Source organism: Ranitomeya variabilis, chromosome 5 (assembly GCF_051348905.1).
Source record: "Ranitomeya variabilis isolate aRanVar5 chromosome 5, aRanVar5.hap1, whole genome shotgun sequence".
In the NCBI taxonomy this organism is placed as follows: domain Eukaryota; kingdom Metazoa; phylum Chordata; class Amphibia; order Anura; family Dendrobatidae; genus Ranitomeya; species Ranitomeya variabilis.
Window position 1 is genome coordinate 131259950 of NC_135236.1, and position 27291 is coordinate 131287240.

Genomic DNA, 27291 nt, shown 5'->3' on the forward strand with positions numbered 1-27291 from the left:
TACACACACACACACACACACACCAAATGTTTGGACACACCTTCTCATTTAAAGATTTTTCTGTATTTTCATGACTATGAAAATTGTACATTCACACTGAAGGCATCAAAACTATGTGGAATTGTGTACTTAACAAAAAAAGTGTAGGACAACTGAAAATATGTCTTATATTCTAGGTTCTTCAAAGTAGCCTTTTGCTTTGATGACTGCTTTGCACACTCTTGGCATTCTCTTGATGAGCTTCAAGAGGTAGTCACCGGGACTGGTCTTCCAACAATCTTGAAGGAGTTCCCAGAGATGCTTAGTACTTGTTAGCCCCTTTACCTTCACTCTGCGGTCCAGCTCACCCCAAACCATCTCGATTGGGTTCAGGTCTGGTGACTGTGGAGGCCAGGTCATCTGGCGTAGCACCCCATCACTCTCCTTCTTGGTCAAATAGCCCTTATACAGCCTGGAGGTGTGTTTGGGGTCATTGTCCTGTTGAAAAATAAATGATGGTCCAACTAAATGCAAATAGCATGCCGCTACAAGATGCTGTTGTAGCCATGCTGGTTCAGTATGCCTTCAATTTTGAATAAATCCCCAACAGTGTCACCAGCAAAGCACCCCCACACCACCTCCTCCTCCATGTTTCACGGTGGGAACCAGGCATGTAGAGTCCATCCGTTCACCTTTTCTGTGTTGCACAAAGACACGGTGGTTGGAACAAAAGATCTCAAATTTGGACTCATCAGACCAAAGCACAGATTTCCACTGGTCTAATGTCCATTCCTTGTGTTCTTTAGCCCAAACAAGTCTCTTCTGCTTGTTGCCTGTCCTTAGCAGTGGTTTCCTAGCAGCTATTTTACCATGAAGGCCTGCTGCACAAAGTCTCCTCTTAAGGCCGGGGACACACTTAACGTATAAAAAAACGGTCCGTTTTTCACGACCGAGAATCGCCCAAATGTTTCAAAAACAGTGATCCGTGTGCAGTGCGAGGATGCGATTTCCTCGCATCAAATGATCCGTGTGACATCCGTGTGACATCCGTATGGCATCCGTATGCCGAGATTTTCTCGCAAGCTTGCAAAACCGACATCTAATGGATTTATGTGCTCAAATGTTCGGGAAAACATATATACAGTATATATATCTATATATATCTATATATATCTATATATATCTATATATATCTATATATATATATATATATATATATATATATATATCATTGAGACACATATATATATATTCTGTATTTATATTTCATTCAGTGCGATATCTGTGAAAAGCCGGTAATTCAATTGCCGGCTTTGCATTTCTCCTTCACAAACCCGACAGGATATGAGACATGGTTTACATACAGTAAACCATCTCATATCCCCCTTTTTTTTGCATATTCCACACTACTAATGTTAGTAGTGTGTATGTGCAAAATTTGGCCACTGTAGCTGCTCAAATAAAGGGTTAAATGGCGGAAAAAATTGGCGTGGGCTCCCGCGCAATTTTCTCCGCCAGAATGGTAAAGCCAGTGACTGAGGGCAGATATTAATAGCCAGGAGAGGGTCCATGGTTATTGGCCCCCCCGTGGCTACAAACATCTGCCCCCAGCCACCCCAGAAAAGGCACATCTGGAAGATGCGCCTATTCTGGCACTTGGCCACTCTCTTCCCACTCCCTGTAGCGGTGGGCTATGGGGTAATGAAGGGTTAATGCCACCTTGCTATTGGAAGGTGACATTAAGCCAGATTAATAATGGAGAGGCGTCAATTATGTCACCTATCCATTATTAATCCAATTGTTTGAAAGGGTTAAAAAACACACACACACACACACGATTAAAAAGTATTTTAATGAAATAAACACAGCGGTTGTTGTAATATTTTATTGCTCTCTCATTCCATTTTCAGACCCTCGCTTGGCAAAACAATAAACACACAAGATACATACCCTCTCTGATGAACTGTCACGTCCCACGAGGTAATCCATCTGAAGGGGTTAACTAATATTACAGGCAGAGCTGCGATAAACCACTCGCTCGTGCCTGTAATCCCCGGGTGCTGAAAGGAAAGCAGTGATCTATACTTACATTGAGTTGCGGTGATGCGCCCCTGCTGGATGTTCTCATGAACTGCAGCCTGGGAACTTTTTCCCACGCTCCAGGTCATATGAGGACATCCAGCAGGGGGCGCATCACCGCAACTCAATGTAAGTATAGATCACTGCTTTCCTTTCAGCACCCGGGGATTACAGGCACGAGCGAGTGGTTTATCGCAGCTCTGCCTGTAATATTAGTTAACCCCTTCAGATGGATTACCTCGTGGGACGTGACAGTTCATCAGAGAGGGTATGTATCTTGTGTGTTTATTGTTTTGCCAAGCGAGGGTCTGAAAATGGAATGAGAGAGCAATAAAATATTACAACAACCGCTGTGTTTATTTCATTAAAATACTTTTAAATCATGTGTGTGTGTTTTTTAACCCTTTCAAACAATTGGATTAATAATGGATAGGTGACATAATTGACGCCTCTCCATTATTAATCTGGCTTAATGTCACCTTCCAATAGCAAGGTGGCATTAACCCTTCATTACCCCATAGCCCACCGCTACAGGGAGTGGGAAGAGAGTGGCCAAGTGCCAGAATAGGCGCATCTTCCAGATGTGCCTTTTCTGGGGTGGCTGGGGGCAGATGTTTGTAGCCACGGGGGGGCCAACAACCATGGACCCTCTCCTGGCTATTAATATCTGCCCTCAGTCACTGGCTTTACCATTCTGGCGGAGAAAATTGCGCGGGAGCCCACGCCAATTTTTTCCGCCATTTAACCCTTTATTTGAGCAGCTACAGCGGCCAAATTTTGCACATACACACTACTAACATTAGTAGTGTGGAATATGCAAAAAAAAGGGGGATATGAGATGGTTTACTGTATGTAAACCATGTCTCATATCCTGTCGGGTTTGTGAAGGAGAAATGCAAAGCCGGCAATTGAATTACCGGCTTTTCTATAGAACACCGCTGCGTATTTCTCGCAATGCACACGCATGGTCCGTGTGTAATCCGATTTTTTCTCGCACCCATAGACTTTCATTGGCGAGTCTCGGCCGAGATACGCTGACAATCGCAGCCTGCTGCGAGTTCCCTCGGATCCGAAATACGGTGGAGAAAATATCGGATGATGGGAGCTGCACCATAGATTAACATTGGGCCGAGTGCTATGCGATTTTTTATCGCATAGCACTCGTCCGTATTACGGTCTAGTGTGACCCCGGCCTAACAGTTGTTGTAGAGATGTGTCTGCTGCTAGAACTCTGTGTGGCATTGACCTGGTCTCTAATCTGAGCTGCTGTTAAAGGGCACCTGTCACCCCGTTTTTTCCGTATGAGATAAAAATACCGTTAAATAGGGCCTGAGCTGTGCATTGCAATAGTGTATTTTGTGGACCCCGATTCCCCACCTATGCTGCCGAAATACGTTACCAAAGTAGTCGTTTTCGCCTGTCAATCAGGCTGGTCTGGTCAAAAGGGCGTGGTGTCTTCCCCCAGATCTTGCTTAGTTTTCCGTTGGTGGCGTAGTGGTGTGCACATGCCCAAGGTCCCAAATCAACGTCACAGGGGAGTGAAAAGATCGCGATGTGCTGTATTTCATTGGTGATCGGTGAGCGCGGCCATCTTCCTTTGGCCGCGCGTGCGCAGAAGCGGCGCTCTGCTGGCCGTGGCTTCAGGAAAATGGCCGCGGGATGCCGCGCGTGCACAGATGGAGATCGCGGCGGCCATTTTCCTGAAGCCGAGATGCGAACTCTGCTTCAGGAAAATGGCCGCCGCGATCTCCTTCTGCGCACGCGCGGCATCCCGCGGCCATTTCCCTGAAGCCGCGCCAGCAGAGCGATCACCAATGAAATACAGCACATCGCGATCTTTTCACTCCCCTGTGGCGTGGATTTGGGACCTTAGGCATGCGCACACCACTACGCCACCAACGGAAAACTAAGCAAGATCTGGGGGAAGACACCACGCCCTTTTGACCAGACCAGCCTGATTGACAGGCGAAAACGACTACTTTGGTAACGTATTTCGGCAGCATAGGTGGGGAATCGGGGTCCACAAAATACACTATTGCAATGCACAGCTCAGGCCCTATTTAACAGTATTTTTATCTCATACGGAAAAAACGGGGTGACAGGTTCCCTTTAACCTGCAATTTCTGAGGCTGGTGACTCGGATAAACATCCTCAGAAGCAGAGGGGACTCTTGGTCTTCCTTTCCTGGAGCGGTCCTCATGTGAGCCAGTTTCTTTGTAGCGCTTGATGGTTTTTGTCACTGCACTTGGGGACACTTTCAAAGTTTTCCCAATTTTTCGGACCGACTGACCTTCATTTCTTAAAGTAATGATGGCCACTCATTTTTCTTTACTTAGAATTTGTATTATGTCAAGAAACAAAGCAGCTAACAGTCTATTCAGTAGGACTATCAGCTGTGTATTCACCAGACTTCTGCACAACACAACCGATGGTCCCAACCCCATTTATAAGGCAAGAAATCCCACTTATTAAACCTGACAGGACACACCTGTGAAGTGAAAACCATTTCCGGTGACTACCTCTTGAAGCTCATCAAGAGAATGCCAAGAGTGGGCAAAGCAGTCATCAAAGCAAAAGGTAGCTACTTTGAAGAACCTAGAATATAAGACATAATTTCAGTTGTTTCACACTTTTTTGTTAAGTATATAATTCCACATGTGTTAATTCACAGTTTTGATGCCTTCAGTGTGAATTTTCTGTATTTTCATGACTATGAAAATTGTACAATCTTTAAATGAGAAGGTGTGTCCAAAGTTTTGGTCTGTAGTGTATCTCTTTAGATTTTATACACACCTATACTATGTGTATATATCTATTCTATTGTAAGCTGTCAGTGTGATTTTACTGTACACTGCACCTGAGTTGTCGGCCTTTCAAAGGACACCGTTGTGTATTTCTCGCAAGTCACACTGATGGCCGGTGTGGTGCGAATTTTTCTTGCACAAATAGACTTTCATTGGCAAGTCTCGGCTGATATACGGTGCAAATCGCAGCATACTGCAATTTCACTCGCACATATAATACGGCCGTGAAAAAAAAAAAAAGTGATGGGAGCTGCCCAATAGATTAACATTGGTCCGAGTGCTATGCGATTTTTTTTCTCGCATAGCACTCGTCCGTATTCCTCTCTAGTGTGACTCCGGCCTTAAAGGGAACCTGTCACCCCCCCAGGCATTTCTTACTAAAAGAGCCACCTTGTGCAGCAGTAATGCTGCATTCTGACAAGGTGGCTCTTTTAGTTCTGGGTGTTGTAACTGCCGAAATAATCAGTTTTATAATTTGTCCAAAATACCTTGTCTTCCGTCAAGGAGGCAGGCCTTTCCCCCCTGCTGCAGACACCACACAGCCGTCACTCACATCTTCTTGGCGCCGCCTCCTCACCGCTGTTTTGAAATGATGCGGCGCCTGCGCTCTTTTCTCCTGCCTTGGGCAGGCGCAGTGAGCACTGGCCGTCTGTGCATACGTACGCCCTGCCTGTGAATCCCAGCCCCGCAGTGTCTTATTATTTATTCATACTACGGGGCTGGGATTCCTGAGCATGCGCATTGCGTGTCTAAGCCTCTCACCCTCTCTCACCGCCTGCCACACACACACACAAGCTGTGAGGATTTGGCAAGGTTCCAGGCGATTGCACGGAGGAGGGATCACCTGAGGACGCACACGCTGTAGCAGGTGGTGGGAGAGGGTGAGGCTTAGATACGCAATGCGCATGCCCAGGAATCCCAGCCCCAAAGTATGAATAAATCATAAGACACTGTGGGGCTGGGATTCGCAAACAGGGCGTACGTACGCACAGACGGCCAGCGCTCACTGCGCCTGCCCAAGGCAGGAGAAAAGAGCGCAGGCGCCGCATCATTTCAACATAGCGGTGAGGAGGCGGTGCCCGGCGCCATGAAGATGTGAGTGACGGCTGTGTGGCGTCTGCAGCAGGGGGGGAAACGCCTGCCTCCTTGACTGAAGACAAGGTATTTCTGACAAATTATAAAACTGATCATTTTGGCAGTTACAGCACCCAGAACTAAAAGAGCCACCTTGTCAGAATGCAGCATTACTGCTGCACAAGTGGCTCTTTTAGTTAAAAACGCCTGGGGGGGGGAGGTTCCCTTTAAAGGGAAAATCATTCAAAATTTCTATTTTTTTTTATATTTTTAAAATTTCTGATTTTTTACAAAATAAGGCAAAACATTTTAACCCAAGTTTACCATTATCATAAAGTCTAATATGTCACGAAAAAAAAAAAAATCTCAAAATTAATGGGATGTTGAAGCATTCCAGAGTTATTACTATATAAAAGTGACACTGGTCAGATTTAAAAAAAATTGGCACCGTCACTAAGGGGCTAAGAGCTTGTACAAGTGAACATGGTTTCAAAAGTGGTTTACCTGTCTAAGGCTGGAGTCACACTAGCGAGTTTTACGGACGTAAGAGCGCAGAAAATACGTCCGTAAAACTCGCCAAACAAACGGCACAATTATTCTCAATGGGGCTGCTCCTATCAGCCGTATATTACGGCGACGTATTATACGGCTTTCTACGGCCGTAGTAAGTCGCAGCAGGCTGCGTTTGTCAGCGTATTGCGCAAATAATACGCCCATGAAAGTCTATGGGAGAGCGTAAAATACGGAATGCATACGGACTATGAGTGTGACTTGCGAGAAATACGCAACTCACTGGCAGATGTCCGGAAATGTCCAAAGGCCTCAGGCAGGTGAGACATGCTAATTAGCTGGAAAAGCCAGACAGTGAACCCGGAAGTCTGCTGCACGCCTCCACGGAGTGAGATCTTCAAGATGGCACACATCATAAATGTTGATCTCCTCATCATATTGGTGCAAGAAAGGCCTGTTATCTGGGATCCCAACTATGCCAACAGGGCCCAAAAAGATGCAGCATGGAGGAGTGTGTGTGGGTCCCTCTTCCCACATTATGAGCAGCAGCCACACGAGGCACAGCGACAAATAAGTAAGTACACTCATGTTTGAAATTTAATGTTCTTGTTAAACAGCAGGACCTTAGTACTTTGAATTTTAAAACATGAATTTATTAATGATTCCCAAAATTAATGTAAAGCACACCAGTATGTACTGTACATGGTGTTGGACATGATAAACGGCTTTCATTAATGTTTGTAACAGATGTCCCTTAATAACATTGTTTGCCAGTAATTGTTCTTTCTGGGATAGAGGGTAGCAGACTCTGTCCTTGTGGCCTTACTTTAGAATTGTCTTATGTTTTAAAATTAACTAATAAATGTATTCTCCAAATGCATATTCCTATGCTACACTAAAATATGTGTAGACAATTACACCTTGTGTGACGACTCTGCCTAATGGGTTAATCAATGTGTGTAATATTTGTTGTTTCAGTGGGTGATGTTACAACCAGATGGCGGAGCATCCGCAACCAATACAGGAGGGAGAGGCAGTAGCGGGAGAGGAGTGGGGCAAGCGCACCTAAAAAAAAAAAAATAAAAAATTTATTTTGACCGGCTCACTTTTTTAAACCCCAGCATGGACCTCAGGCCGTAAGTACAAACATCACAACCCCTTTTTGGTTTCCCCCCAAAAATGTGAACAATAAACATTTGTACTCAAAAAAATTTTTCTTTACAGAACACAGTCCAACCTCACTGACAGGGAGACAGGGTCTGACTCAGAATTGGTCATCGACCCAGTTGGTGAAGGCGAAGAGGTGGCTGGTCCATCTTCTGCTCCCTCAGGCTCCATCCCTCCAGGATCCTCCACATCTGGCCAGCCAGCTCCAGCAGAGCCAGAACAACAGCAAGAGGCCCCACAGTTGGCATTTGCAGCAGGAGCACCACCACCACCACCTAGCCAGGATGACCCTGGAAACAGCAGCAGCCCTACTGTTGCCCTGGTGCGCTCACCACAGGCTGCAGTCGTGTCACAGCGTGCTCGCCGCAGGAGAGAGCTCCTCCAAAGCAGGAGAAACGTGGATGCTGGGGTGATGAACTATCTGGCAAGGGTTCGTGAGGATGATGGGGAGGAGGGCTTTACAAGGAGCCTTGCCCGGTATTTAAGGCCCATAGAACGTGAGTTGCGGCTTCGTGTGAGAGGGTGCTTTCAGATCCTTATTGATGCATGCACCCCCCCAAATAACCCATACCAACTTATGGAGCTTATTGAACGGTGGCAGATGTCACCTCAAAATATCCTGCGGCCTCAGAGATTACAAGGCATGCATGCTCAACAGGGATCTGAAGCACCCCCTCCACGTCAGCCGACACCTCAACCCCAACCCACAACCAACCACAGTACCATATTGCCGGATATCGTCAACAATCCCAATATGCCCACTTGTCCACACCCAGTGCTGGTGGCTGGTCCCAACCTGGGTTTGGACAATATGGCCATTTTGGTTTTGGTTATGATTCCAGGCCATATGGGCAGCAACATCAGGGGTTACCTCTAAATCCTTACCAAAATATGCCAACAGCCCAGCAGCATACCATGCATAATGTTCCTACAGCCACTACCTCATCCTCACAGAGTACAGGACAATTGGGCCTACAAAGGCCACCTGATGAGGACCCTGAGCAATCCATATCTCCACCACCTACCTACCAAGACTTGTGATTTTTTGTTTTCTTTTTTTTTTGTTTTTTGGGTTCTTTTAAACATTTTGTTGTTTTTTTATTTTTACGTTAGACAATATTGAGGGTGTTTGTGCTGACATAGCACTTTGTTATGCTGATGTTGTTGGATGTTTATCTTTCCTAAAAAAATTTGGTTCAGCAAAACTATTTAGCCAAAAAGGTTATGACAAAACAATAACCAGCCTAAAAATTGGCAGTTAAGTAAAAATTACTTTGCCTAAAAACAACATCTGGTTGTGGACAATTCCTTATTACATCACACACACACGATAATTTACATATGGTTATGAGCCTAATGAAAAACAACAGACAGATGTTTTTAAAGGGTAATCCAATACTTTTAAATTCTTCAAAATTAAACATACAACATTGCATATTCTTGCCAGGGAGTAGCACCTTGAGGACTCAAAAAATAATTGGTAAATACATTACGAACTTTGAGGCCAGAAAGGGGTCGACGCGGAGGAGGGACATATGGGGAAGGCCTAATCACATTGATCATGAGGTCATCATCAATATTAGGTGAGGAACAATCATTTATGCGTGTAAAATTACACAGGCTTTGATAACTTCATTGATTGTAGCCTCACTGAGCTGAATGGCAGACTGGAGAACACGCCATTTGGCAACAAGAATCCCAAAGGCGCATTCCACCAGTCTCCGCGCCCTGGAAAGTCCCTCTGCTGGTGGTCCAGGTTGCGCCTGGGATAAGGCCTCATGACATGCCTCGTCAGTTGGAAAGCCTCATCTCCAACCAAAACAAAAGGCACTGCTTCCGCATTGGATCCTGGGAGTTGTTGTGGTGGTGGGAGGTTTAACTGGTTGTCACGTAGCCGAAGACCCATTATTGACGAATTAAAGACCCTACAGTCTCCAGTTCGCCCATAGGCCCCAATGTCTACAATTATAAACCTGTAGTTACTGTCAGCAACAGCTAACAGAACTACAGAGAAAAACTGCTTATAATTGTAGAATTGGGAACCAGAGTTCGGCGGCTTACGCACCCTAATATGTTTCCCATCCACAGCTCCAATGCAGTTAGGGAAGTCACAAGTGTTCTTGAAACCACTGGCGATTTTTAGCCAATCCTCCTGTTTGGGCTCCGGCATAACAACTTCATGAAGTTTGACCCATATTTGGAAACAGGTTGTCCGAATAATGCCTGAAATGGTCGAACGCCCAATAAGGAACTCCAAGTGTAGTCCCGCATAGGACAAGCCTGTGGCCAGGAAGCTGAAAGACAAACCCCCCCCAAAAAAGGTATTAAACATGAGTACAAAGAAAACATGAAGAAACAGAAGTGTAGAGTATATTTACAAAGACATTATGTACAAGATTAAAATGTACAGGTCCCATGGTTACTTGAAAACAACATTAACCACAGTTTTGGTCATGTGCTTGTGCCATATTGTCAACCTAAGCTTACATAAACCTACTAGAAGCCAACACATTCCAAAATATATCATCAACATACAGTATGTGAGAATGTGGAATACATACCGTAAGGTTAGGAGCAGACGCTCCTCAGCAGAGATGGCTTTTCTCATCCTGGTGTCCTGATAGGTGATCCCAGGACGTAAGATCTCCAACAACATATCAAAAGTCCTGATGGTCATGCGACTATACAGGCAAAACTTGGCAGGATGTGACCTCAAAGCTGAATATAGCCTCTGAAAATGTCCTTTACTTTGGCGTTGAGTCAATAGAGGATGCACCCACAATCTTCGTCTCCTCCTTCGCGGATCCACATTGACCGGATATGGCTGTCCAAAGCGACGTGACAACACCCAGTGAAGTAACACCCGCTGAGTTGTGCTTAAATACACATGGTCAGACATGTTTGCAAGGTGAAAGCAACACAGCCAAAAGAAGCTCCCGAAGTAATAGGGCAGATGGGAGGGATCCACCTGTTGTAGAGGGCTTTAAATAGTGTTGTTAATGATGATTTAAATGAGTAGCAGGCCTGAAAACCGTTAAATGTCCATTTTGTGATGCTGCGTGAAAAATACGCCATACGGATCACACACGCAACAGCACATGCGCTAAATACGCGACCACACCTAAGCAACGCAATAACTACGGAACTAGATTACGGCGACATTTTGGCGTATTACGGACGTATAATACGTTCCATATTGTCTTACGCTGAGTGTGACTCCAGCCTAAGGCCGGTGTCACACTAGCTTATTGCATCGAGATCATCGGATGCGATATGCCAATGACACTCGGCTTCTGCTCGCAGCAGTGCAGGACCCGAGTGTCATGCGTCTGTGCTCCGATTCTCTCCCACAGGGAGGATCGGAGCACAGCTGCGGAGTAGGCGGAGAAATTTCTCCATCTCCTCCATTGCTGGGGTCCGCTTTTAACGCACGTCACTCGGATGATGTCCGAGTGGTGTGCGCTGTCTCACTCGCACCCATAGGCTTATATGGGTGCGAGGGAGCCCAGAGTTTTCCTCGGTCCGAGACAATCGCAGCATGCTGCGATTGTCTCGGACCGAAGAAAACGGCCGACAAAAAGTCGGCTGCTGGGAGCTGCCCCATATGTTAACATTGGTCCGAGTGCAATGCGATTTTTTATCGCATTGCACTCGGCCGTTTAAAACGCCGGCCTAAGGCTGGTTTCACACCAGCCTTCTTCCTCCGTTAAGCCCCACCCACTGCTGCACCTCTTCCTTCAACTCCGCCTACGTCTGCATGCGTCCCCTATCTTTAACATTGGGTACGCAGGCATGCCTCATTTTGCCGATGCGCTGAACTGCGTCAAACGCAACATGTTGCATTTTATTGCGGTCGGTGCAGCGTTAAAACAACGTATGCGGAGGCATCCGCTTGGCCTGCGTACCCAATGTTAAAGATAGGGTATGCTGGACGTATGTAGTTGTAGGCGGAACTGAAGATATGATACGATACACTTTATTGAAGAGGTGTGGCAGTGAGCGGGGCTTAGGCCACTTTCACACTAGTCCGTCGGTACTGGACGTCGCAAACCGTCGGCCCGACCTGACAGTGTGTTTTATGTAGAACAACTTGGGCAGCGGATGCAGTTTTACAACGCATCCTTGGCCCATTGTGAAATCCGGGGAGGAGGGGGCGGAGTTTCAGCCGCGCATGCGACACACGAAAAAACGTTACATGGAACGTTTTTTTGTGCCGACGGTCCACCAAAACACGACGCATCCGTCCCAACGCGTCGCTAATGTAAGTCTATGGAGAAAAAAAACGCATCATGCAGGCAACTTTGCAGGATGCATTTTTTTTCTCCAAAACGACGCATTGAGACGTGCGTCACACGACACTAATGTGAAAGTAGCCTTAATGGAGGAAGAAGGCAGCCATCCGCAGCCCTGCCGAACGCTGGTGTGAAACCAGCCTGAGGCCGGCGTCACACTAGCGAGTTTTACGGACGTATGAGCGCCGAAAATACGTCCGTAAAAATCGCATTACACACGGCCCAATTATTCTCTATGGGACTGCTCCTATCAGCCGTATATTACGCATCCGTAATATACGGTCTTGTACGGCCGTAGAAACTCGCAGCATGCTGCGTTTGTAACCGTATAGCGCAAAAAAAAACGCCAATGAAAGTCTATGGGGGCGAGTAAAATACGGATTCCATACCAGCAGTGTGACTTGCGAGAAATACGCAGCGGTGTTAGTGAAAAGCCGGTAATTCAATTGCCGGCTTTTCATTTCTCCTGCCTAAACCCGACAGGATATGAGACATGGTTTTCATACAGTAAACCATCTCATATCCCCCTTTTTTTTGCATACTCCACATGTTAGTAGTGTGTATGTGCAAAATTTGGGTGCTGTAGCTAAAATAAAGGGTTAAATGGCGGAAAAAATTGGCGTGGGCTCCGCGCAATTTTCTCCGCCAGAGTGGTAAAGCCAGTGACTGAGGGCAGATATTAATAGCCAGAAGAGGGTCCATGGTTATTGGCCCCCCGTGGCTAAAAACATCTGCCCCCAGCCACCCCAGAAAAGGCACATCTGGAAGATGCGCCTATTCTGGCACTTGACCACTCTTCCCACTCCCGTGTAGCGGTGGGATATGGGGTAATGAAGGGTTAATGTCACCTTGCTACTGTAAGGTGACATTAAGCCAGATTAATAATGGAGAGGCGTCAATCATGACACCTATCCATTATTAATCCAATTGTCTGAAAGGGTTAAAAAACACACACATTATTAAAAATTATTTTAATGAAATAAACACACAGGTTGTTTTAGTATTTTATTGTTCTCTCAATTCATCAGAAGACCTTCGCTTGGCAAAATAATAAACCCACAAGATACATACCTTCCGATGATCTGTCACGTCCAACGAGGTAATCCATCTGAAGAGGTTAATTATTTTACAGCCAGGAGCTGCGCTAAAGCACTCGCTCGTGGTTGTAATCCCCGGGTAATGAAAGGAAATCTGAGTGATCTGTACTTACATTGAGTTGCGGTGAGGCGCCCTCTGGTGGATGTTCTCATGAACTGGAGCCTTGGAAAAGTTCCCACGCTCGAGTTCATAGGAGTTCATCCACCAGAGGGCACCTCAGATGAGGGCGCCTCAGATGGGAACGCCCCATCATGTCGAAGAGAGTCTGCTAGATCCAGGCCTAGTAGACCAGTGCTGGTGGGTTCATGGATGCCAGGAGGGGGCTGGCCTAAAGGAAGGTCTCGTCTTTTCCTGGCGGGTCGGAGAGTTGTCCCGTCGGTTTTTTGGACAGAACGTTTCCAAAACAACCAAAATTGAACAGCAAATCTCTTGGGAGGCAGACTTTAGTCCTCTGTTGCAGAAGTGAAGTACTCTTAAACTGATAGGCGCAGAGTAGGACGCACTCGAAAGTTGGCGTGCATGATTGTTCAGGGCACTGGCGGTGTGGACCGGCCACCAGAGAAGGCCTAGACCGAAGCCTGGATATTTTAAGAGCAGGGTCACAGGAGCCTCTGGAAAACATGGAGGATGCATGAATAGGAAGGTTTCCCCAGGAGACGTCCATATTGCTCAGGGGAAAACTAGGACATATTTGTCCTGTCCTTTCTATTTTTTTTTTTTTTTTTTTTAAAGTAGCCCCCTCACTGCCTGATAGGATATACCTGTCCTGAAGATCACAAATCATTCTTCGCAGACCGATGATGAAGATGGGCATGGAATAACCTGGACGCAGACTGGCACATAACGGATTCGTCTTCCCTCCCTACTCTATCTGGCTCTGGGGGGGCGAGAGGATAGGGGGATTCGTGGCATGGACCATCCCCTGGGGAACCACAAACACTCTTGATGTGTTAGGGCCTTGCCTAGCAGACCACAGATGATACGGTAGTGACAATACTAGGTGGGAGATTAGAGTGACAATTCCACTGTCGCCCTCAAAAGCCGTATCTGAAAAAAAAAAAAAAAAAAATTAATAAGAAAAATCGTTAATAAAAAAACCCCCCAAAACCTAAGTCAGAAACTGGGCTGGGCGGTCCAGACCCATGTCTGCCTCCTACTGACATTAAGCTAAAACGGATTAGCTGCGTGCCAGTTGGTGGTGTGGCCTCCTCTACAGGGAAATACCTAATTTTTCTTTTTTTGCATAGCATAAGCAGCATACACCCATGTTTTTTTTGTGTACCCCAATGAAGCATTAGCCCCCCCACATCAACCAGAGGGCCACACAGCATATCCTCGCTCCCCCAGTCAGAAACCTCCACCTCACATTAACCAGCGGACCCCACAGCATAAATCAAAAGCCCACCAGAAATTCCCTCCCCTGAAGCGTAAATCCAAATATGACGCCCCCTTCCCCAACCATAAATCCCATCAGACACCCCCCCAGCATAAACCCCCATCGGACGCAGACCCCCCCACCCAGCACAAACCCCCAGATGCGGACGTCCAACCCCCAGATGCGGACGTCCAACCCCCATCGGACGCGGACCCCCCACCCAGCACATCCCCCTTCGGATGTCCACCCCCCCACCCAGCTTAAACCCTCATCAGCCCCCCAAATATCAACCCATAAGCAGGTTGCCCCCCAATAAAATGGATCCTCCAGTAAGCAGCTTCACCCCCCAATAAAAGGGTTCCATCAGAAAGCAGCAGGTCGTCCCCAAATCCCACCACGGGATCCCCCCAATAGCCAGCAGCAGGTCGCCTCCCCACATTCCACGACAAGCAGGTCGCCTCCAACAAGCAGGTCGCCCTCAAATCTCACCACAGGGGTCCCCCCAATAGCCTGCAGCAGGTCACCCCTCACATGCAGGTCACCTCCCCACATCCCACCACAGGGGTCCCCCAATAGCTTTCAGCAGGTCTCCCCCCACAAGCAGGTCGTCCCCCACATTAAACCACAAGGGTCCCCCCAATAGACAGCAGGTCACGCCCTCCCAAAACCCGACCACAAGCATGTCGCCCTCAAACCCCACCACAAGGGTCCCCCCCAATAGCCTGCAGCAGGTCGCCCCCCTCACACAGGCAGGTCGCCTACCACAGGGGTCCACCACAACAGCCAGCAGCAGTCCCCCCCCTCCACAAAATCCCACAATAGCCGCCAGCAGCAGCACCCCCCAAAATCCCACCGCAGGGGTCCCACCGCAGGGGTCCCCCCCAATAGCCGCCAGCAGCACCCCCCCAAAATCCCACCGCAGGGGTCCCCCCCAATAGCCGCCAGCAGCACCCCCCCAAAATCCCACCACAGGGGTCCCCCCAATAGCCGCCAGCAGCACCCCCACCCCCCCAAAATCCCACCGCAGGGGTCCCCCCCCACAATAGCCGCCAGCAGCAGCACCCCCCCAAAATCCCACCGCAGGGGTCCCCCCACAATAGCCAGAACCCCCCAAAATCCCACCGCAGGTCGCCCCCCCACACAGACAAGTAGGTCGACCACCACAGGGCCTCCCCCAATAACGATCAGCAAATAGCATTTTTCACCCTGAAACCACTGACCTCCATGGTAGAGGCTAAATCCAAGTCGGCGTCCACAAGCTACCATTGCCATGCTGCTTTCCTTTGCCGCCTTGGTAAATAGAGAATACGCCCATGATGTGAACTCAGAACACGCCCCCTGCCGATAGGACACGCCCCGGAAATGACGTCACACCTGGAAGGCGCCCATACACTCTAGCATTTACCCAACTCTGATCTAGACGCTACCCAGGTGAGGTGTCTGCAGCCGAAGATCGCTGCACATTCCGCGATTATCCCTGCTGCCGTCTATGTCACTGAGAGAAACGTTCAGAGCCGTAAACCCAAGCACACACAGCAGTTCCGGGAGCTCAGGGGTCCACCATCTTCATACACCCCAGCAACACAGGTACCCCACGGTCACATATACCCCGGGAGAGCAGGGGCCCCTCATCTACATACATCCCGGGGGCAGGGTCTCCCCTGCCACATACATCCCGGGAGGTCACTGGCCCCTCAACCTTGTAGCCCCCCCCCGAGAGAGCAGGGGCCACTCAGCTACATACACCCCAGGAGAGCAGGGGCCCCTCAGCCACATACATCCCGGGAGAGCAGGGGCCCCTCAGCCACATACATCCCGGGAGAGCAGGGGCCCCTCAGCCACATACATCCCGGGAGGTCACTGGCCCCTCAACCTTGTAGCCCCCCCCCGAGAGAGCAGGGGCCACTCAGCTACATACACCCCAGGAGAGCAGGGGCCCCTCAGCCACATACACCCCAGGAGAGCAGGGGCCCCTCAGCCACATACATCCCGGGAGAGCAGGGGCACCTCGGCTACATACATCCCAGGAGAGCAGGGGCCCCTCAGCCACATACATCCCAGGAGAGCAGGGGCCCCTCGGCTACATACATCCCAGGAGAGCAGGGGCCCCTCGGCTACATACATCCCAGGAGAGCAGGGGCACCTCGGCTACATAGATCCTGGGAGAGCAGGGTCTCGTTGGCCACATACATCCCGGGAGAGCAGGGGCACCTCGGCTACATACATCCCGGGAGAGCAGGGGCCCCTCAGCCACATACATCCCGGGAGAGCAGGGGCCCCTCAGCCACATACATCCCGGGAGAGCAGGGGCCCTCAGCCACATACATCCCGGGAGAGCAGGGTCCCCTCAGCCACATACATCCCGGGAGAGCAGGGTCCCCTCAGCCACATACATCCCGGGAGAGCAGGGTCCCCTCAGCCACATACATCCTGGGAGAGCAGGGGCCCCTCAGCCACATACATCCTGGGAGAGCAGGGGCCCCTCAGCCACATACATCCTGGGAGAGCAGGGGACACTCAGCCCCATACATCCCGGGAGAGCAGGGGCCCCTCAGCCCCATACATCCCGGGAGAGCAGGGGCCCCTCAGCCACATACATCCCGGGAGAGCAGGGGCCCCTCAGCCACATACATCCTGGGAGAGCAGGGGACACTCAGCCACATACATCCCAGGAGAGCAGGGGCACCTCGGCTACATACATCCCAGGAGAGCAGGGGCCCCTCAGCCACATACATCCCAGGAGAGCAGGGGCCCCTCGGCTACATACATCCCAGGAGAGCAGGGGCACCTCGGCTACATAGATCCTGGGAGAGCAGGGTCTCGTTGGCCACATACATCCCGGGAGAGCAGGGGCCACTCAGAACATACACCAGCAGGGGCCTCTCAACCTTATACATTCCAGGAGATCAGGGGCCCTTCAGCCACATACATTCCGAGAGAGAAGGGGTTCCTTCAGCTTATATATCACAGGAGAGTAGGGGCCACTCTGCTACATACAACCTGGGAGAGCAGGGGCCCCTCAGCCACATACATCCCGGGAGAGAAAGGTCCCCTCGGCTACATACACCACGGCAGAGCAGGGGCCCCTCGGCTACATAGATCCTGGGAGAGCAGAGGCCCCTCAGCTACATAAATCCTGGGAGAGCAGGGGCCCCTCAGCTACATAAATCCTGGGAGAGCAGGGGCCCCTCAGCTACATACATCCTGGGAGAGCAGGGTCTCCTCAGCCACATACATCCCGGGAAAGCAGAGGCCCCTCTCCAAATATACCCCAGGAGAGAAGGGGCCACTCGGCAACATACACCCCGGGAGAGAAGGGGCCTCTCAACCTTATACATTCCAGGAGATCAGGGGACCTTCAGCCACATACATTCCGAGAGAGAAGGGGTTCCTTCAGCTTATATATCACGGGAGAGCAGGGGCCCCTCAACCTTAGGCCGGCGTCACACTCAGCGTATGTAAATATGGTCCGTTTATTACGGCCGTAATACGCAGAACTGTTCCCAAAATAGTGATCCGTATGTCATCCGTAGGCAGGGTGTGACAGCGTATTTTGCGCATGGCATCCTCCGTATGGCATCCGTACTGCGATATTTTCTCGCAGGCTTGCAAAACCGACATCTAATGGATTTATGTGCTCAAATGTTCGTTAAAACATATATACAGTATATATATATATATATATATATATATATATATATATATGTCATTGAGACACACACACATATATATATATATATATATATATATATATATATATATATATATATATATATATATATACTGTATTTATATTTAATTCAGCGCAAGATATGTGAAAAGCCGGTAATTCAATTGCCAGCTTTTCATTTCTCCTGCACAAACCCGACATGATATGAGACATGGTTTACATACAGTAAACCATCTCATATCCCTTTTTCTTTTTGCATATTCCACACTACTAATGTTAGTAGTGTGTATGTGCAAAATTTGGGCGCTGTAGCTTGTAAAATAAAGGGTTAAATGGCGGAAAAAATTGTTGTGGGCTCCCGCGCAATTTTATCCGCCAGAGTGGTAAAGCCAGTGACTGAGGACAGATATTAATAGCCTAGAGAGGGTCCATGGTTATTGGCCCCCCCCGGCTACAAACATCTGCCCCCAGCCACCCCAGAAAAGGCACATCTGGAAGATGCGCCTATTCTGGCACTTGGCCTCTCTCTTCCCACTCCCGTGTAGCGGTGGGATATGGGGTAATGAAGGGTTAATGTCACCTTGCTATTGTAAGGTGACATTAAAGCCAGATTAATAATGGAGAGGCGTCAATTATGACACCTATCCATTATTAATCCAATAGTACGAAATGGTTAATAAAACACACACATTATTACAAAGTATTTTAATGAAATAAAGACACAGGGTGTTGTAATATTTTATTATACTGGTAATCCACCTGAAGACCCTCATTCTGTAACAAAGGAAAAATAAAATAACAACAATATCTCATACCTTCCGTCGCTCAGATCAAGTCCCACAAAGTAAATCCATCTGAAGGGGTTAAATCATTTTACAGCCAGGAGCTCTGCTAAAGCAGTGCTCGTGCCTGTAAAACCCCCGGGGAATGAATGGAAAGCGGGGTGACCTGTAGTTACCTTGAGTTGTGGTGAGGCGCCCTCTGCTGGATGTCCTCATATGAACTCGAGCGTGGGAACTTTTCCAAGGCTCCAATTCATGAGGACATCCAGCAGAGGGCGCATCGCCGCAACTCAAGGTAACTACAGGTCATTCCCCTGCAATCCATTAATTCCCGGGGGTTTTACAGGCAGGAGCACTGCTTGGACTATTGGATTAATAATGGATAGGTGTCATAATTGACGCCTCTCCATTATTAATCTGGCTTAATGTCACCTTACAATAGCAAGGTGACATTAACCCTTCATTACCCCATATCCCACCGCTACACGGGAGTGGGAAGAGAGAGGCCAAGTGTCCAGAATAGGCACATCTTCCAGATGTGCCTTTTCTGGGGTGGCTGGGGGCAGATGTTTTTAGCCGGGGGGCCAATAACCATGGACCCTCTCTAGGCTATTAATATCTGCCCTGAGTCACTGGCTTTACCACTCTGGCGGAGAAAATTGCGCGGGAGCCCACGCCAATTTTTTCCGCGATTTAACCCTTTATTTTACAAGCTACAGCGCCCAAATTTTGCACGTTGCACATACACACTACTAACATTAGTAGTGTGGAATATGCAAAAAAAAAGGGATATGAGATGGTTTACTGTATGATTTGTGAAGGAGAAATGAAAAGCCGGCAATTGAATTACCGGGTTTTCTATAGAACACCGATGCGTATTTCTCGCAAGTCACACACATGGTCCGTGTGTAATCCGTATTTTTCTCGCCCCCCATAGACTTTCATTGGTGATTTTTTTGCGCAATACGGTGACAAACGCAGCATGCTGCGATTTTCTACGGCCGTAGAAGACCATATAATACGGATTCGTGAAATACGGCTGATAGGAGCTGGGCCATAGAGAATCATTGGGCCGTGTGTAATGCGTATTTTACGGGTGTATTTTCTGCGCTCATACGTCCGTAAAACTCGCCAGTGTGACGCCGGCCGTATACATCCCAGGAGATCAGTGGCCCCTCAGCCACGTACATTCTGGGAGAGAAGGGGTTCCTTCGGCTTATATATCACGGGAGAGTAGGGGCCACTCGGCTACATACAACCCTGGAGAGCAGGGCCCCTGAGCTACATACATCGCAGGAGATCAGGGGCCCCTCAGCCACATACATCCCGGGAGAGCAGAGGCCCCTCATCCACATACACCCCAGGAGTTCAAGGGCCCTTCAGCCACGTACACCCGGGGAGAGCAGGGGCCCCTCAGCCACATACACCCCAGGAGAGTTGGGGCCCCTCAACAACATTAACCCCGGCAGAGCAGGGGCCCCTCAGCCACATACACCCAGGGATGGCAGGGGCCTCTCGGCCACATACATCCCTGGAGAGCAGGGCCCTCTCATCCATATACACTCCGGGAGATAAGGGGCCCCTCAGGCCAATATATCACAAGAGATCAGGGGCCACTCGTCTACATACACCCCTGGAGAGCTGGGGCCCCTCGGCCATATACACCCCGGTAGAGAAGGGGTTCCTCCAGCTTATATATCACGGGAGAGCAGGGGCCACTCGGCTACATACAACCCTGGAGAGCAGGGGCCCCTCAGCTACATACAATCCTGGAGAGCAGGTGCCCCTCAGCCACATACATTATGGGAGAGCAGAAGTCCCTCATCTACATGCACTCTACGGAAGAGCAGGGGCCCTCGGCCACACAATTCCCTGGAGAGCAGGGGCCCCTCAGCCACATACATCCCTGGAGAGCAGGGGCCCCTCCGCTACATACATCCTGGGAGAGCAGGGGCACTTTTGGAACTTTTCAACCTTTTCCCACATATCATGCTTCAAACATAAAGATACCAAATGTAACTTTTTGGTGAAGAATCAACAACAAGTGGAACACAATTGTGAAGTTAAACGAAATTTATTGGTTATTTAAAATTTTTGTGGAAATTCAAAAACTGAAAATTGGGGTGTGCAATATTATTCGGCCCCTTTACTTTCAGTGCAGCAAACTCACTCCAGAAGTTCATTGTGGATCTCTGAATGATCCAATGTTGTCCTAAATGCCTCAGGCTACTTTCACACTAGCGTCGGTACGGGTCCGTCGCTATGCGTCGGGCCGATGTACCGATGCACGTGAAAATGTAGCACGACGTGGGCAGCGGATGCAGTTTTTCAACGCATCCGCTGCCCAGTCTAAAGTCCGGGGACGAGGGGGCAGAGTTTCGGCCGTGCATGCGCGGTCGAAAATGGCGGACGCAACGTACGAAAAAACGTTCACTTGAACGTTTTTTCGCTACGACGGTCCGTCAAATACAGACGAATCCAGTGCACGACGGACGTGACGTGTGGCCATACATCGCAATCCGTCGGCAATAAAAGTCTATGGGAAAAAACCGCATCATGCGGGCAGATTGCAGGATCCGTTTTTTTCCCAAAACGGCGGATTGCGACGTATGTCACACGACGCAAGTGTGAAAGAGGCCTAATGATGATAAATATAATCCACCTGTGTGTAATCAAGTCTCCGTATAAATGCATCTGCTCTGTGATAGTCTCAGGGCTCTGATTGAAGCACAGAGAGCATCATGAAGACCAAGGAACACAACAGGCAGGTCCGTGATACTGTTGTGGAGAAGTTTAACCCCTTTCTGTCATTGGACGTACTATTCCGTCCATGTGGGGTGGGCCCTAATTCCAAAGGACGGAATAGTACGTCCAGCGCGATCGGCCGCGCTCACGGTGGGAGCGTGGCCGGGTGTCAGCTGACTATCGCAGCTGACATCCGGCACTATGTGCCAGGAGCGGTCACGGACCGCCCCCTGCACATTAACATCCGGCACACTGCGATCAAACATGATCGCAGTGTATCGGCGGTACAGGGAAGCATCGCACAGGGAGGGGGCTCCCTGCGTGCTTCCCTGAGACGATCGGTACAAGGTGATGTTCTCACCTTGTACCGAGCGTCTCCTCCCTGCAGTCCCCGGATCCAAAATGGCCGCAGGGCTGCATCCAGGTCCTGCAGGGAGGTAACGTCACAGGCGCCGGGCAGGCTACTTTCACACTAGCGTCGGGCTCTGTTACCGACGCTAGCATTCTCTGCGCCGCACAACGGGGGCAGCGGATGCATTTTTCCAGCACATCCGCTGCCCCATTGTGAGGTGCGGGGAGGTGGGGCGGAGTTCCGGCCGCGCATGCGCGGTCGGAAAAAGCGGACCGTCGGGAGCAAAAAACGTTACATGTAACGTTGTTTGCTCCCGACGGTCCGCCACAACACGGCGCAACCGTCGCACGACGGTTGCGACGTGTGTCAATGCGTCGCTAATGTTAGTCAATGCAGAAAAAACGCATCCTGCAAGCACTTTTGCAGGATGCGTTTTTTCGGCAAAACGACGCATTACGACGTATTGCAGTTAACGCCAGTGTGAAAGTAGCCGAAGCCTCCCTGCTGTGCACGTCAGATCGCCCCGGGGCAAAGTAAAAATGTAAAAAAAAAAATCACGTGTAAAAAAAAAATAAAAAATCCTAAATAAATAATAATAAAAAAAAATTTTATTGTTCCAATAAATACATTCCTTTAGCTAAATAATAAAAAAAAAAACAATAAAAGTACACATATTTAGTATCGCCGCGTCCGTAACGACCCGACCTATAAAACTGTCCCGCTAGTTAACCCCTTCAGTGAACACCGGCAAAAAAAAAAAAGAGGCAAAAAATAACGCTTTATTATCATACCGCCGATCAAAAAGATGGAAATAAATAACCATGGTACCGCTGAAAACGCCATCTTGTCCCGCAAAAAACGAGCCACCATACATCATCATCAGCGAAAAAATAAAAAAGTTATAGTCTTCAGAATAAAGCGATGCAAAAATAATTATTTTTTCTATAAAATAGTTTTTATCGTATAAAAGCGCCAAAACTTAAAAAAATGATATAAATGAGATATCGCTGTAATCGTACTGACCCGACGAATAAAACTGCTTTATCAATTTTACCAAACGCGGAACGGTATAAACGCCTCCCCCAAAAGAAATTCATGAATAGCTGGTTTTTGGTCATTCTGCCTCACAGAAATCAGAATAAAAAGTGACAAAAAAATGTCATGTGCCCGAAAATGTTACCAATAAAAACGTCAACTCGTCCCGCAAAAAGACCTCACATGACTCTGGACCAAAATATGGAAAAATTATAGCTCTCAAAATGTGGTAACGCAAAAAACATTTTTTTGCAATAAAAAGCGTCTTTTAGTGTGTGACGGCTGCCAATCAAAAATCCACTAGAAAACCCGCTATAAATAGTAAATGAAACCCCCCTTCATCACCCCCTTAGTTACGAAAAATTAAAAAAATGTATTTATTTCCATTTTCCCGTTAGGGTTAGGGCTAGGGTCAGAGCTAGGGTTAGGGCTAGGGTTAGGGCTAGGGTCAGAGCTAGGGTTAGGGCTAGGGTTAGGGCTAGGGTTAGGGCTAGGGTTTGGGCTAGGGTTAGGGCTACGGTTAGGGTTAGGGCTAAAATTAGGGTTGGGGCTAAGGTTAGGGTTGGGGCTAAAGTTAGGGGTTAGGGTTTGGATTACATTTACGGTTGGGATTAGGGTTAGGGGTGTGTCAGGGTTAGGGGTGTGGTTAGGGTTACAGTTGAGATTAGGGTTAGGGGTGTGTTTGGATTAGGGTTTGTTAGAATTGGGGGTTTCCACTGTTTAGGCACATCAGGGGCTCTCCAAATGCGACATTGCGTCCCATCTCAATTCCAGCCAATTCTGCGTTGAAAAAGTAAAACAGTGTTCCTTCCCTTCCGAGCTCTCCCGTGCGCACAAACAGGGGTTTACCCCAACATATGGGGTATCAGCGTACTCAGGACACATTGGACAACAACTTTTGGGGTCCAATTTCTCCTGTTACCCTTGGGAAAATACAAAACTGGGGGCTAAAATATAATTTTTGTGTAAAAAAAAAAAATATATATTTTTTTTATTTTCACGGCTCTGCGATATAAACTGTAGTGAAACACTTGGGGGTTCAAAGTTCTCACAACACATCTAGATAAGTTCCTTGGGGGGCCTAGTTTCCAATATGGGGTCACTTGTGGGGGGTTTCTACGGTTTAGGTACATTAGGGGCTCTGCAAATGCAACGTGACGCCTGCAGACCATTCCATCTAAGTCTGCATTCCAAATGTCGCTCCTTCCCTTTTAAGCTCTCCCATGCGCCCAAACGGTGGTTCCCCCCCACATAGGGGTATCAGCGTACTCAGGACAAATTGGACAACAATGTTTGGTGTCCAATTTCTCCTGTTACCATTGGGAAAATACAAAACTGGGGGAAAAAAAATAATTTTTATTTTCACAGCTCTGCGTTATAAACTGTAGTGAAACAGTTTGGGGTTCAAAGCTCTCACAACACATCTAGATGAGTTCCTTAGGGGGTCTACTTTCCAAAATGGTGTCACTTGTGGGGGGTTTCAATGTTTAGGCACATCAGGGGCTCTCCAAACGCAACATGGCGTCCCATCTCAATTCTAGTCAATTTTGCATTGAAAAGTCAAATGGCTCTCCTTCCCTTCCGAGCTCTCCCTTGCGCCCAAACAGTGGTTTACCCCCACATATGGGGTATCAGCGTACTCAGGACAAATTGTACAACAACTTTTGGAGTCCAATTTCTTCTCTTACCCTTGGGAAAATAAAACAAATTGGAGCTGAAGTAAATTTTTTCTGTAAATTCTGAAGGGTTAGTAAACTTCTTGAATGTGGTTTTGAGCACCTTGATGGGTGCAGTTTTTAGAATGGTGTCACACTTGGGTATTTTCCATCATATAGACCCTTCAAAATGACTTCAAATGAGATGTGGTCACTAAAAAAAATGGTGTTGTAATTTTCCAAATTTTCGCCAAATTTCCATTTTTTTCACAAATAAACGCAGGTAATATCAAAGAAATTTTACCACTATCATGAAGTACAATATGTCACGAGAAAGCAGAATCATCAGGATCCGTTGAAGCGTTCCAGAGTTATAACCTCATAAAGGGACAGTGGTCAGAATTGTAAAAATTGGCCCGGTCATTAACGTGCAAACCACCCTTGGGGGTAAAGGGGTTAAAGGGAACCTGTCACCCCCAAAACCGATGGTGAGGTAAGCTCACCGTCATCAGGGGCTTATCTACAGCATTCTGTAATGCTGTAGAAGTGTAGATAAGCCGCCGATGTTACCTGAAAGAGGAGAAAAAGACATTAGATTATACTCACCCAGGGGCGGTCCCGCTCCGATGGGCATCTCAGGTCCGCTCCGGCGCCTCCCATCTTCATTCCGTGACGTCCTCTTCTGGTTTTCACGCCGCGGCTACGGGGCAGGCGTACTTTGTCTGTCCTGTTGAGGGCAGAGCAAAGTACTGCAGTGCGCAGGCGCCGGAAAGGTCAGAGAGGCCCGGCGCCTGCTCACTGCAGTACTTTGCTCTGCCCTCAACAGGGCAGACAAAGTACGCCTGCGCCGGAGCCGCGGCGTGAAGACCAGAAGAGGACGTCATGGAATCAAGATAGGAGGTGCCGGAGCGGACCTGAAACACCTATTTGACCGGACCGCAGCGGGAACGCCCCTGGGTGAGTATAATCTAACCTCTTTCAGGTAACATCGGAGGCTTATCTACAGCATTACAGATTGCTGCAGATAAGCCACTGATGACGGTGAGCTTACCTCACCATCGATTTTGGGGATGACAGCTTCCCTTTAAAGCCAGATTTGCATACAAATTGATTTCCAAAACTTTAAACATCCCAAGGAGCACTGTGCAAGCGATCATATTGAAATGGAAGGAGTATCATACCACTGCAAATCTACCAAGACCCAGCCGTCCCTCTAAACTTTCATCTCAAACAAGGAGAAGACTGATCAGAGATGCAGCCAAGAGGCCCATGATCACTCTGGATGAACCTCAGAGATCTACAGCTGAGGTGGGACGGTCTGTCCATAGGACAACATTCAGTTGTACACTGCACAAATCTGGCCTTTATGGAAGAGTGGCAAGAAGAAAGCCATTGCTCAAAGATATCCATAAAAAGTGTTGTTTAAAGTTTGCAACAAGCCACCTGGGAGACACACCAAACATGTGGAAGAAGGTGCTCTGGTCAGACGAAACCAAAATCAAACTTTTTGGCAACAATGCCAAACGATATGTTTGGCGTAAAGGCAACACAGCTCAACATCCTGAACACACCATCCCCACTGTCAAACATGGTGGTGGCAGCATCATGGTTTGGGCCTGCTTTTTTCAGCAGGGACAGGGAAGATGGTTAAAATTGATGGAAGGATGGATGGAGCCAAATACAGGACCATTCTTGAAGAAAACCTGTTTGAGTCAACAAAAGACCTGAGACTGGGATGGGGATTTGTCTTCCAACAAGACAATGATCCCAAACATAAAGCAAAATCTACAGTGGAATGGTTCACAAATAAATGTATCCAGGTGTTAGAATGGCCTAGTCAGAGTCCAGACCTCAATCCAATCGAGAATCTGTGGAAAGAGCTGAAAACTGCTGTTCACAAACGATCTCCATCAAACCTCACTGAGCTCGAGCTGTTTGCCAAGGAAGAATGGGCAAGAATTTCAGTCTCTCGATGTACAAAACTGATAGAGACATACGCCAAGCGACTTGCAGCTGTATTCGCAACAAAAGGTGGCGCAACAAAGTATTAAGTTAAAGGGGCCGAATAATATTGCACACCCCACTTTTCAGTTTTTGAATTTCCACAAAAATGTAAAATAACCAATAAATTTCGTTCAACTTCACAATTGTGTTCCACTTGTTGTTGATTCTTCACCAAAAATTTACATTTGTATCTTTATGTTTGAAGCATGATATGTGGGAAAAGGTTGAAAAGTTCCAGGGGCCGAATACTTTCGCAAGGCACTGTACATCCTGGGAGAGCAGGGGCCCCTCGGCCACATACATCCCGGGAGAACAGGGGCCCCTCGGCCACCTACATTCCGGGAGAGCTGGGCCCCTCGGCCACCTACATCTCAGGAGAGCAGGGGCCCCTCAGCCACCTACATCCCAGGAGAGCAGGGGCCCCGCAGCCCCACACCTCTCACCTTTGGTGACACCCACCCCAGAATAGTGTAAGCACCCCCCCACACGTCTGACTATTGTAGTGGCGGTCCTGTTATTGCTGTTTTTTCTACCTCCAGCTTGCTGCTGATCATGCTTCCCATCCGCACCTGCTTGCTCCGTGGACGTGGGGTCTTTGGTCACCTGACTTTCCAGTCGCACACTAGCCCCTCCACTCTGCGATGGTTTTCGGTAAGTAGTTACTTCCTGT

General features: G+C 48.3%; 1 protein-coding gene across 3 annotated transcripts in view; it reads left to right on the plus strand.

Annotated features, from left to right (window-relative positions):
• Positions 1–27291, plus strand: part of LOC143775317 (acyl-coenzyme A thioesterase THEM4-like) — a 494072-nt gene that overhangs the window by 319336 nt on the left and 147445 nt on the right. Inside the window, exons 1-2 of one of the 3 annotated variants that reach the window (XM_077263313.1) lie at positions 15705–15809; positions 27161–27272. In XM_077263313.1, the coding sequence (XP_077119428.1) occupies positions 27174–27272 (99 nt within the window). In that variant the 5' untranslated portion in view covers positions 15705–15809; positions 27161–27173. The other 2 variants (XM_077263312.1, XM_077263314.1) reach the window with 2 other exon arrangements.